This window comes from Acanthaster planci, linkage group LG02 (assembly GCF_054643075.1).
Source record: "Acanthaster planci isolate LZ-2023a linkage group LG02, COTS_SCS, whole genome shotgun sequence".
NCBI lineage: Eukaryota > Metazoa > Echinodermata > Asteroidea > Valvatida > Acanthasteridae > Acanthaster > Acanthaster planci.
This window is the reverse complement of record NC_141778.1, coordinates 7,057,700-7,071,272: the sequence shown is the minus strand read 5'-3', so window position 1 is coordinate 7,071,272 and position 13,573 is coordinate 7,057,700. Positions and strand designations below refer to the sequence as shown.

At 42.2% G+C, this 13,573-nt stretch overlaps 1 protein-coding gene across 5 annotated transcripts in view; it reads right to left on the bottom strand.

Moving 5' to 3' along the window:
* The window catches only part of trappc9 (trafficking protein particle complex 9), a 40,829-nt gene that overhangs the window by 23,468 nt on the left and 3,788 nt on the right, over positions 1 to 13,573 (bottom strand). For 3 of the 5 annotated variants that reach the window (XM_087131168.1, XM_087131170.1, XM_087131177.1), the window contains 7 exons: positions 5,822 to 6,054; positions 3,438 to 3,814; positions 2,573 to 2,718; positions 1,993 to 2,121; positions 1,485 to 1,603; positions 702 to 770; positions 223 to 243 (listed from right to left, as the gene is read on the bottom strand). In XM_087131168.1, the coding sequence (XP_086987294.1) occupies positions 223 to 243; positions 702 to 770; positions 1,485 to 1,603; positions 1,993 to 2,121; positions 2,573 to 2,718; positions 3,438 to 3,814; positions 5,822 to 6,054 (1,094 nt within the window). Of the gene's footprint in view, positions 1 to 222; positions 244 to 701; positions 771 to 1,484; positions 1,604 to 1,992; positions 2,122 to 2,572; positions 2,719 to 3,437; positions 3,815 to 5,821; positions 6,055 to 8,851; positions 8,961 to 13,573 lie in introns of those variants that run through there. The other 2 variants (XM_087131180.1, XM_087131174.1) reach the window with 2 other exon arrangements.

The following is a 13,573-nucleotide window of genomic DNA, read 5'->3' as shown; positions in this document are numbered from 1 at the left end:
ATGTGAGGATGCGCCATAGTTCTCACAACTTGATCCAAGTTTTCACAACAGAAATCAAAACCCAAGAGACACAATCCGAGCCGAGGCACTGTGCACAACTTTCAGCACGTTAAGAGAACGCAGCATTTGCAAGGATATAAATGTGCGAAGTCCCCCCAAAAAACCAGAGTTCCCAACGGGATTGGGGTTGAGTTTTGGCACCCTCCCTTAACATCCAAATACCTTATGATTGCAGTAACAGGCCTGTTGAATGAGATTGGAGTAAGTACAATAAAAACAGAGTCTGGTTAGTGAGACAAATGAACATGAACAACAAACGCTTTATTCCACTTGAGAGCAAACTTAGCTGAAATGTGCATTCCTTAGGTAAGTTCAGTGGGAAATTCACAATTGCTGTCAAAATTAATGTGACAAAGAACCTTGTGCTCTCGGAGGTAAACAGTCGGTACAAGGTAAATTCAGCCGGCCTTTTGAAATCAGTTTCAACAGCCACTGTACTGAAAATGTCTCTGACGTAACCAATTCCTCATGAATGGTTTCATGTTTTGCAAATATGGCCTTTCTTGAAACTGAAATAAACCCTCCAGACACTCTTGATGTAAAACATCACAGGCTATGCATTGTTGGGCAATTAAAGGCTACAGAAATTCAGACGGACAGAATTTAAACAGATGGACAGACCGACAGACTGGTAATCTCACCTTCTGCTGGACGAGAACCTGTGTGGCTTTGATGCAAGCTTCCATCTCAACGATGCCAGCGTTGGTGTACTGCAATGAGTGTTATTCCAAAGAGACATGGTTACCGTTGGATATCACAGACAAATTCACGCAGCCAGCAAGGTCATTTTTCAGTTTGGTCGTTTTTCACAGTCAGTTCAGGCAAGTGAGAATCTCCACCCAGCATATCCACAAACTATTAACAAGGAGTCACAGTAGACAAGCTACTTTCAACATCTTTCTGATCTGAAGGTGTTTTTCAACCCTTGTAGAACCAGCATCAGTCAGACTGGCCCAAATTTTGAATCTATGGAGTGCCGAGGCTGACAAAATTCATCCCAAAGTCCTTCATCCAGAAAATTGTGCACGTTTGGAAATGTAAGGATGGTGTTCTACTCTCCCATGTTGGTCATGGCTGGCTACCTGTTCTACAGAGTCAGAACCGATCAGCAGTGCCATGTTACAACGAGGGCTATAAATAACACATGCATCAATGGAAGCCACTAGCTAGTAGCTACATTATTTCTCATAAGCATGTGTGCTACTCCAAGCCACAGCCATTTGATTCAAACATAGCCTCAGATAGGGCAACCACGGGCAAGTTTGACGACCACTCGTCAATTGCTGATTGATTTCTCCCAGAACCCAGGATATATTGTGTGAACAGGTTCCCAATGGAAATCGAACCAGTGATAGAAAAATGGCAGCGACTCAAACTTGCCCCAGACTGCGTCTTCTGTACAGCGCCCTCAGTGGTTCACATACCTTGCTGTAGTGGCTGATAGCCTCTTTGTACTTTTCCACGATGTCATCGGCCAACAGGCAATTCTTGGGTCTTTCCTCTGAGACAAAGTCCGGGAGACCGTTGGCAAGATCAAACGACTCTGAGGGGAGAGAAACATCAAGTACAAACTGACCAGGTGACAGCGCTTTAATGAAAGTCTACTTTTTTGCATCCAGATTAGATCATCTTGTCTGACCCTTATTTCAAAATGGCAGATTTACTAAGATACCAGATGGATATTTTTTGTTACTCTCTTGTAAACACTCAAGTGTATTAAACTTGTTTTCATAACCAAGCATTTTGTTAGAGACAGGTAAAAACTCAGAGTGTGTTGAGAAGTAGGTGAGTACCAAAACCTGATTTACTTGACTTAATCAAATTCTGTAGACAAAAGAAGCACAGTTTAGAGTGCATGTATTTCCATTCGGAATGTCTGCCACATGATTCCGAGGCTACAGTTGGTAGCCACAGTTGGAAAATGGCCCGTACCTGATCTGTGTACCCGTCCACCTATAAGGGAGTTGCCCCCACTGAAGGAGGCGTTCCGTGGGATGCCCGTCTTGGGTTTGGGTGGGTACAGCTGGATGACTGAGGCAGCGCACATGCCCTCCCAGCAAGCTGCAGAGCAAAATCAAAGCAGACAGTGCAGGACCAACGTAGATACAGTCTACACAAGGTTCACTGAGTAAAAACCTTGTGTGAGGTTTAGTGTGTGTAGAACAAATAATTTCAGTGCTAGACATTACATGTACATGTGCTTACTCATATTCATATTTTCACTCAGTTCTACAATGTGCGCGAATTGAGGCCTTTACAATTCACATTGCTTTTGAAAACATTTTTAGTCAGCGCATCATGCCCATGAAAACACTGCTTACTGTATGAAGATGGACTACAAGAGAAGTCTAAAAATGTTCTTCCTCCACTTGTATGTGTGTACACATGAGTGGTGCCCGTTAAATGTCTTGTTTATTAGTAAACTATTTATGAGGTTAAAGTGTCTTGTGAGGCACTCAGAAAATTTGATTCCACTTTTAAAATGTTCAACTGAATCTAAAGGCCTATGTACCTCCCATCCAAAGCCAGTCGTTAGCACCTCTGAGTATTTCCAGAGCAGACTGGTAGTGTACAAATGCCTCTTGTGTCAGGCAAGCTAGGAGGTGCAGATCGGCGAGGTGTTTGCGCATTCTTCCCTGAACTTTACGCTTGAAGGTTCTGAAAAGGACAGCGACTGAACATCAGCAACAGGCCACTTGAGTAGGACTCGTGCTTAACGTGAGTACAATTTCCAGCATGTCTGGTGATCACTTATTTCGTCACACAGCTCTGTAGTCGAGTTCATAACGAGTCATTCACAAGCCAAATCACAAATCAATTGCAATTCACAAGTCTCTTCACAAGTTACAGGGATTAACAACGCAATGTCTTTGCCAGAGTTCATTACACAGCTCGTGAATTAAGACTAGATGACTTGTGATGGGCCTGTACATGCGTGGCTCTGAAGTTTGAACTTAAGAGAGAAGTAGTATTCGATAAAACTATGAAACTGCATAAATCAATATATTATTTAAACTGTGTTTTAGCCCAAATAAACGAAGTATTCTGAAGTCAGGGTCATTGATAATTCACACTCAAGCCCATGTACTAACACTCAATTTTTCTGGTGCATGGGGGCAAGAAAAAGTGAAGGTTCTTTTTTACCCTGTGTCAAAAATTTGACATCTTGCAACAGTGGAATTATATTTTGTTCTTTACTTTTTGTGTAAAAATGTCACAAATACGAGCCAACAACTTAATGCAAGCTCAGCCATCCCCCAAAATGAAATGGTTAAAGTAAAATAACTTCAAGTTCACAGATTTCTTTAAATTCTTGGTGAGATATGACAGCTGTATATATTTTTTTTATGTAAACAACTTAAGAAATCTATTTTCACCTTGTTTCAGTGTCAATTCCCACCATATCTTTCCTCTCAAAGGGCGCCATCAACAACGGCAGGCGGTCACTCTTGTCGTTCTTCCGATCCAACCTCTTGGACTCCAGCACCCAGAACAGGGACGACAGAAAGTCTTTCACATGATCCTCCAATTGTTCACAGTTGTCCAGTCCCGAGTAATAGATGACGTCTGGCCGGGCGCCGGAGGCCGTTTTCTCAGCCTCGGCTTGGGTCATTCCAAAGAGGAAGCACCTGGCGTCAAACAGGGTGTAGCGGTATGTTTGCTTCAGCGTTTCAAAGTTTGAATAAACTGTGGCCAGTTCAATATCACACGTTGCTTTTCCCAAGCAGATCACACCAGCAACACGTCGATGAACCTTGAAAAAAACAAATCAAACAGCAATTACACAAATTCACCTACATGTAACCTTATGGCTTTTATAAATGCCACACACTCCAGAAACCAAAAGTCACAAAAATCAAATTATCAAATCTTAATATAACCAAGTTCAACAGAAAAAAAAGCGAAAGTTCTAAGGGTAAACAGCATCTGTCAGAGCCCGTTTACAGAAGTGATCCAGGGAACTCAGAATGAGGCAGTACAACCTCGGGATGCTTGTTGGCTCTGGTAAGCTAGCAAGACAGGCCGAGTTCAATCAAAGACCACTGGTTAACTAGAAGTTGGTTCGTGACGTACCTAGAGTTTGTGCGGTGAAGTTGAAGTGCGAATGACCCTAGTCAACTGTTGTCAGATCATTGACCAGAAGGGGAGAGAAATAGGTGGCAGCAGGAAGGGCAAGATAGCAAAACTAAGAGTGAAAATGGTCGTTCACCATTGACATACTGCTTGTCCACCATTTTTCTTATACAGTAAAATTTCAATAAGTCGAAGCTCAGGGGAATGGACGAAAAGTTTGAGTTATCCGACATTCGAGTTATCGAAAGTTACTTGCTTCAGTGAACATGCAACCTTACTGGCTTACGGCAGTTGGCCTGCAAGCTGAGTTGAACACGAAGTGGATTTTAGGCTATCCGTACTGTGCAAGTTTTCCACAAACATCATCATTAAACATATTTTTATGTGTTACATTAATAAACAATGAACAAATGAAGTTATGTACCGGTACCTTGAGAATTTCTTCATTTGCTTTGGTTGATGGGTTGTGACCGCATAAACGCAGTGCGCAGGCCAGTCGGTCAGGGTTTCCGTGCTGGGTCACGTGATACATGTACAAAGCACTTGAGGGCGCATCATTCGTGCCTGATTTAGGCTGCATCCGAATCTCTTGTCTAGAGCTAGGTCTTGGTATTCACTCCATTGGAAATGCATGGAGATGCGCACACATTAGACCTAGCCATAGCTGTGGAAGCCGGTTTCGGACACGGCCTTTTTTACGATTGCGGTTGATGCCCACCCAGTGCTTGTCGACGTGACAATGGCAGCCCGTGTGAACATGCTCGGCTCATCAAAGAAAAAAGCCATGCGCGTGACAGTAATGACTCATAATGAAGGCAAGCGTTCTTTCATCACTTTTTATTCATCATTCTTCAGTGTTTTTTTTTAAATTGGCCTACCAAAACTTCAAGATAAGCGGCTTTAGTGGTATTGACGTTTCGAATTTCTTGTACATGAAGGCCTATGCTTTTGTCGGGAATACAGAAAGACGTAAAGGTAAACGGAGTTTCGACTTAACGGGCTTCGACTTATCAAGTTTTTACCGTAACTGGTCCTCTCTGCACTGTGCAATTAACGATTTATGGCAACCAACGATGCGACAAACCTCGATAGGCTGGTCGCGAATAGTTGACTACACTTGTCCAACCATGGTTGTCTAGTGTGTGTTCAATTAGAGTTAGTCAAACTATGGTTAACTATGGTCCTGGGTCCAACTTGCCCACAGTTGACAGCATAGTCAATGTCTGTGCACAATGAGCACTGCATTTGGAATTTTACAGACAGCGCTTTCATCTGAAAATCTCAAACTGAGTTAATATATACTTGATGCAAAGTGAGTTATATATGCAACTGTTTAGCGCCTGGCCTTCCCAAGAGGACTTGTATCCCACTGAGACAATGTCCCTCATATAAAGCTACATATGCATTATTATACCATGAGGTGAGATAATGTACCTTACAAAGAATTATAGCAACTCACACTGAAGTGCCCCCTCTAGTGAGGTATGGCACTTCAGAGCTATACCTCACAGTGAGGCATTTTAAACTGAGAGTGAGGTGCTGCACCGTAAGGTGAAGGTCCGCACCTTGAGATGAGGTGCTGCACCTTGAGATGAGGCACTGCACCTTAATTCCGTTTCTCATATTTACAGCAAAGCACAAATGTAGAACCTCTCCAATTTGAAGTGAACGGACTGAAAATACTGACCTGGAAATCTCCCCAATCATTGTTCTCCAGGTGCATGTGCTGCCTGTAGCGGATCCACATGCTACGCTTGGAGTCCGGCAGCTGGATGTAGGTCACACTGGTGACGCGGTCGATGATGCGGGCATAGAACTTGGTCTTGAGCTGCATGAGGGGCTTAACCAGGACCAATAGCCGCTGGTGGTCCTCAGCCCGTTGGCTGTAGTCGGCGACACTCATGGCTTTGCTAGATATATCTGCAAGAACAGGTCAAAGAGTCAAAACTAGGCTCCTTTGATGTGATATTTTATAGCCATTCAGCTTGATACCGGTAGGTAGAAACCCTACTACACTGAGTGAACTGGAGGAGTAACACCCAATTACTTTGCTCCAGCTGGAAATAACAAGAATGCTTAACAGAGATTAATACAAATGGGAGCCGCCAGCTAGTGGTGTCACGTATTTCCTACAGACTTGTGTATTGTTTTCAGCCATAGCCAAGTGATTTGTCCGTGGTCAGCCCCTTAAAAAGGAGTGAACAGTAAGATTCCATATCTGTACGTCAGAGGATTACATGTGAAGCCTCATCTGAAATACTGGGCTATGGCTAGAAATTAAACGTGCACCTATGGAAGCTTCTAGCTTGCGGATGTAACCATTTCCCATAGACATGCACCTTATTGCCAGCCACAGAAATATAATTCAAGCAGTACAATGTACCTCTTCCTAGGCATGAGCAGATGTACAACACTTTCATGCCTAAAAGATCAGGGCATTTTCTTCAGATACAAGCGAAATGATTTGGAGGATGTAGCAAAGCAAAGATTGACAAGCTGGTCTAGAATTAGACGCTTACATAAATGTATGTAGGACTGAATTCTATCTTGTATTCACTGGTCCAATGTACATGTACTTAAGCTCAGTCAGATTATGGCTGACTCTGTATGGCTTGCATTGCAGGTTTTTTATCTTCACAAGTGAGGAAAAAAGCAGTTTTTTGGAAAAAGCAGTCTCTTCCCTCTTGCATAAAGTTTGTTAAGCTAAAAGCTTTAAGTTTATTGCTTGTTTATACAGGGCAAATCAATTAGGCCAGTAATGTACGGTGGATAAATTGTACGGTGAGTAAAAGAGTTGTTTTTTGTGGCTTGCACCAATGCTGTACATGCAAATGCTGAGGATGGGAAATGAAAGGTGCTCAAGCAATAAAGCAAGTCTGGGTGGCTAAAATCACTATCAGTGATACGACATAACTCTGTTCTCTGAACTTACTCCCAGAAGTCTAGCAAGGACAGTTGAAGATGTACCCATATGTGTACGGTATCGTGCGCGCATTCATAATCATGGGTTTTCAGAAGTTACATGTACATGTAACACAGCAGTTGAATTGATGCACATGAATGGGCAATCTGATATTTCATGTGTATACATGTACATTGAAAACATCAAGGTAATAATTTGAATGTGTACGCATAAACTTTCTACAGCAGTTTTGGGGACAAAATTTCCCTTGTACGTGTTTGTTGGAATTCGGCTTGATGTTCCATCAAAAACTTAAATATGACAAACACGAATGACACATGAGTAACAACCAAACCAACATGAAGCAAAATGTGAGCACCATATACAAGAACAGAGCATACATGTACACCTTAAGTACACATATACACATACAATGTACATGTGTACATGTACATCTGCATTAGACAACCATCAACTACTAGTACATGTACATGTACACTGTACTGTGCTGTCAGTCTACTGCTGGGAGAATGTCCCAGTAATGCATGTACATGTACACTGTACTGTACTGTCAGTCTACTGCTGGGCGATGTCCCCGTAATGCATGTACATGTACACTGTACTGTACTGTCAGTCTACTGCTGGGCGATGTCCCCGTAATGCATGTACATGTACACTGTACTGTGCTGTCAGTCTACTGCTGGGCGATGTCCCAGTAATGCATGTACATGTACACTGTACTGTCAGTCTACTGCTGGGCGATGTCCCCGTAATGCATGTACATGTACACTGTACTATGCTGTCAGTCTACTGCTGGGCGAATGTCCCAGTAGTGCATGTACATGTACACTGTACTGTACTGTCAGTCTACTGCTGGGCGAATGTCCCAGTAATGCATGTACATGTACACTGTACTGTCAGTCTACTGCTGGGCGATGTCCCAGTAATGCATGTACATGTACACTGTACTGTACTGTCAGTCTACTGCTGGGCGATGTCCCCGTAATGCATGTACATGTACACTGTACTGTACTGTCAGTCTACTGCTGGGCGATGTCCCAGTAATGCATGTACATGTACACTGTACTGTCAGTCTACTGCTGGGTGATGTCCCCGTAATGCATGTACATGTACACTGTACTGTACTGTCAGTCTACTGCTGGGTGATGTCCCCGTAATGCATGTACATGTACACTGTACTGTAAGTCTACTGCTGGGCGACGTCCCCGTAATGCATGTACATGTACACTGTACTGTACTGTCAGTCTACTGCTAGGCGATGTCCCCGTAATGCATGTACATGTACACTGTGCTGTACTGTCAGTCTACTGCTGGGCGATGTCCCAGTAATGCATGTGTACTGTACTGTCAGTCTACTGCTGGGCGATGTCCCAGTAATGCATGTACATGTACACTGTACTGTACTGTCAGTCTACTGCTGGGTGACGTCCCCGTAATGCATGTGTACATGTATGTAGCTGTGCCACTTTCCTCTACATTTCTGTACAATTGAATTTCCCTTCTCCATCTTGTGACCATCACACAGAGCATGTTCAATTCCCTACTCTCATTCTGAATGGATGAATCATACCGAATGGGCAACACACGCTCACTTCCTTGCACCTTAAACACTTTCAATTCACATACATGTAGCTCCATTTTGTATTGCATGTACACGTACACACATCTACATGAACAACCATACCGGTATGGTTGCATATCCCAATTCCAAATCATAAAAAAAACCAAGACAGAATTTCTGTCACTACAAATGAGTACATGAAAATGTTACGTTCACACTGTCGCTTCACGTACACTGGTGTAATTGTCCTGTGTTGCATTCTGTGCATTGTAAGTTGAAGTTTCACATTGCCACCCTTTAACTATAGTCCACTTCAGTTGTGCTCTATGGACCTAGTGAATTCTCATACATGCATGTACACTGCAATTGTATATAACATGGAAGCATATCTCCCTGCACATACAGTGTATGTCCATTCCCCTACTACTGTAGAGGAATGACTCACTTCATGTTAGACTTGTTCAAGTCCCTCACGTTGAAACAAAATGGAGGGTGTTTGTAAATGTACAGTACATGTATACATGTACTGGTATGTACACTGTACATGTACATGTATTGTACATGTATGTGACTTATGCTGTGGCAGCCATTTGACTGTTTTGGGGCTAACATGGTACAAGCTAGGAGACAAAAGCCTGCTAGAGATTCCTTTCCTCATACCAGCATTAGAAGGCTGGAAAATCAAAGACAACAAAACTGACATTTTATGGCACTAGCGGGATGCCGTGCTACGCACGGCACCTGTTAGATGGGTTGAGGCATGGTTGAGCTGAGACGTCGATATCATGTGTCAACAAAGTAAATGGAATTTGTAATAAGTAATAATTTTTTTCCGATTACACGACAATCTCTGGATTTTGACATTTTTCAGACTGATGATACTTAAATAAAGAGACCCAACTTCTCACAGGGGATGGCCCATAAACAGTGAATTCGAAGTGTAGACAAAAACAGCCTTCGAGGAATAGGAAGCAGCATGACACCAACTCATGTCTTCTTTTGTGAATACTGCAGCTGTTCCAGGCAACTCAAGTTTGATAGAAGTAAAGTCTGCTGGGTTCTCTGTTCTACTCAGAGTTCTTGGGATAGGAATGATCAATGAATTGAGGCCAACATACTGGTAAATAGAAAGGACCATTTCAACACTTCGTTGTCTCCTTTTCAATGGTAAAAGTAAGAAGTTGGCACAAAAGTCCACTCCAGTGTAATTTTACTAAGATAATTACATGTAGATGAGATTAAAAACTTATCGTCTGCATTATAAAAAAATCAGAAGTTTATTTCTATTGGCATGATTTAAGAAGAGAAAAAATACATATGTACACATGTAAATAAAACAAAAGATTATCCACCAAAAAGGTACACAAATTAAAAGACTAAAATTCGCTTGATATCCAAGACAGATAAAACTGATCTTACAGAGGTCTTAGGTTTGTAACAATCTTTTTAAGCTGCTGCTGGCATATCTCTGAATATTTCTAATGTTTACCAACATTAGCATCGTGTGGTATTAAAAACATTGTGTAAAAGTCGACAGTGTTCCGGAGGACATCATCAAGCCCGGCCCGTGTTTAAGTGAGGAATTTGTGGAATAGTACGCAGGGAACACACTTTGCAGATGACAGCCTAATGATGCCTACAAATCTCAACCTTCATTTTGTCTGAGGCAACCGTTGACTTTTTTTAATGTACGTGTACCTTGTCACCACTGTGGACATTTGAGTTCTTTAAATTGTAATTGATTTTTTGAGGTAGATTTGTGTGTTTATAAAGACAGGCAGATTGTTAAGGAGTATAGAAAGATGCTGCAACCAGTCAGAAACTATTCACCATGGCCGATACCAACACTGAAGAATAAGTCACCTTCAAGTGCTGAATGAGCCACTCTCTCCTAAATGGCTTGGCCAATCAGTCAAGTTTGGTGTCAAGGTGGCATGAGTGATACCATGGAGGTAGAGTGCAAATGTGTCTCCTTCTATTCAGGAATGTGATGTACATGTAAAGGTGTTTCTTTTTTAATCCTGTTCATTGCTTTCAGGGAGTACCATTCTTATCGCTTTTTAACCTCATCATTCCTGCTAATAACAGTACTCAAGTGGGGCCGAATACATTAATCGAAATCAAAGTTACCTTACGCGAGAAAGAATTAGATACAGAGTCAAGAAATTAAGCCCCGTTTAGAAACTGTATCATTAAACCATAACGCGAGGGGAGAATTTTAGCAGAGGTCGGCAACGAACTTTAGAAACAGTTTCTGACTGTGAGCTTTCAAGTCTTCCTTATCAATCGTTCATACTCGTTTCAAACAGTGACCGTGTGTTGTTACCTATATTATATAATTTACAATGAATGCTCACATTGGCGTTCATCATCTAGGGTGTAACAGTATTCATTACTCTTATTTTCATGGGGTGAAAGTAATTGTGCCCTGACCAATACTTGTATTAGGGATTAATACATAGACGTACCAAGTACTCAGGCCTTAGATCTGAAGAGCAGGGCCCTAATTTGTAGGCCCTAAGTTCTATTTTTGTTACATCCAAGTGCTTGTCTTTTCGAAATATTCGCTGGACGTTGCTCCAGAATCATCCCCTGAACATATCCTCCTCTCCGAAAAAATCAAGGTTAAAATTAATGTGCATGTTTGGGATTGTCGTACCTGTTATTATTTTCTTGTAATGGCAAAGCACCACGTGTACTCAGGCACCGTGCCAGTGGTTTTTAGACAATGGGAATAGCTGGCATGCTGTCAGAAAAGTGGTAACAGGAGACCATTTGCAATGCTGGCACTTTGGGATGGACATGGATATTCACCTTTCATGCCAACCAAGCACTGCTACCGGTACAATGTCGTCACAGGCTTGCATGAAAAAGAACAGATAAAACAACACGAGAAGAGGGAATAGATAATGAATATTCACATCATTCCTGTTGACCAATCCAACAGGAAGGTTGCAACTGGTACCATGTATCCATGTCACACACCTGGAGATACATGTAGCGCACACATATTGTGAATATTCGGCAAAATTCCGAGGACCAGACAAGCTGGAATGCCGCAGCAGGTACTACGTCACCACCAAGAAGCACAAAAGAGAATGGTCTGGATACCAGGCCCAATGATTTTAACTACTCTACGAATAAAGGGTCCAGTATCACCCAATGTCCACGTGACCAAGACTGGAGGAATTCCTCCAGTTTTTGGAAATAGCCGAAATATTTTGAAGCCGTCCCATTTACATTCAGTATGTTTGGGTGGTGCTGTTGATGTTCCGTTATTCCCGGCTGAGTAAGTAGGCCAGCTGTTGAACATGAACTCCCATATCCTAATGGCAGCTGTTGATCGTCATATTTGAATTTACAATGAAATCGAAGGTTGCCTTGGCCGAAATCAATTAATGCCAGGCGAAATGCAGTATATACACTTCCTTTGACCAATGCAGGCTTTGAAGGTCTCCTCAATAATCTCCTTAGAGGAGAATCTAGGAAGCACCGGGACCTGACAATGAATGGGAAATGCCCACATACAGGATGCACCACTGTAGTGAAATCGAAAACACCCAGGCTCTCAACTTGTGACCCCTGACCCTTCCATCATATCTATTTTATTACGTGAGATTCCAGCCACGTGCATGCCTAGTCATTACACCATGGCGCAGTTTCACCGGTAACCGTGAAACAATTTTCGATACTTTTAGCCACGATCATGGAAGTAGTCTTCGGCTTGCGAGAACCTTTGTTTGCCTGATTTCACTCCATGATAATCATGGACACAACAGGAAAATCAAAGTCTATCTATTTATATTCGTGGGTGATGCCTGACCTAAGATTTTATTATCAAGAGTTGTCAGGCAATCTTTGGGCAGGGAACCAGACTAAAAAGAGAACAGTCGGGGAACCAACACACACTGCTCCCGACCAATCATGCAGGTGTAATCCCATCCGTACTCAGCTCGACCACAGGAAGATCAGAACCAGGACCATGGCACACAAGCCTAATAGCAAAGACTGTTTGATACGACCCCAAGAACGACCAATAAACAAACGTGACATATGCACGGTGTGCCGGCACCTCCACTGGCAACGCGGACAGAGCACCTGCAGGTTTCTCTCGTAATAGTATAGACATACAGAATATGATACATGTACACGTATGCACTCTGAGAAGGGATGGGGCCTGAGTAATGTCAAATACTGTTAAAATTCAGGCAATGGAACACAGCAAGCAGGGGTGTTTAGAGTCATCTCTGACATGACAAGAAAGTTAGAGAGAGAGGTTGACACTTTTTGTTAATACAAGAAAGAACAATTACATATGTATGTGAACCTGAAAATACGGTACTCTTATGCTACATGTAGGCCCCGACTATTAGTATTAAAGTATACTGGATTAACAACACTCAAGCAAACTTTGGTTCAAAAAAATCTAAAAATTACACGGAAATGTACAATGGCTATTGTTGAAGAGTGGAGCAATTGAAGGCACGTGATCAATTTTCAATTGAATGGGCACAAAAATGTAATGTTTTGCGTTAGGCAAATGCAACCTGAGCATGGTTCCATAATGAAACTAGCGTTCATAAAAATATGTCACGTACATGCCGTTAGTGTATTTACTCAGCCATAAGTCGACCCAAACAATTCCTTTTGCACAACATCGTATTAGCCTGTCTTGTATGCAATGAAGGTATTATGGCAATCAAGGTCTATAGAAGTGCACGATAAAATGCCATGGTTCTATGCACATGCACATATTGGCACATGTACACTATACCATACATGTACAAAATACTGGTTCCTCATAAAGCACGATCGAATCTTGGCAGAGGAAGACATGGCATTTTACTCTGAGCACTTCCTCAAAAGATGATCTAAAATCAGTCACAGAGAAAAGCCAGGTCTTGGTTAGGATGGATGTTAAATTACATGCAATGGTTGGAGGAACCATCAAAAAC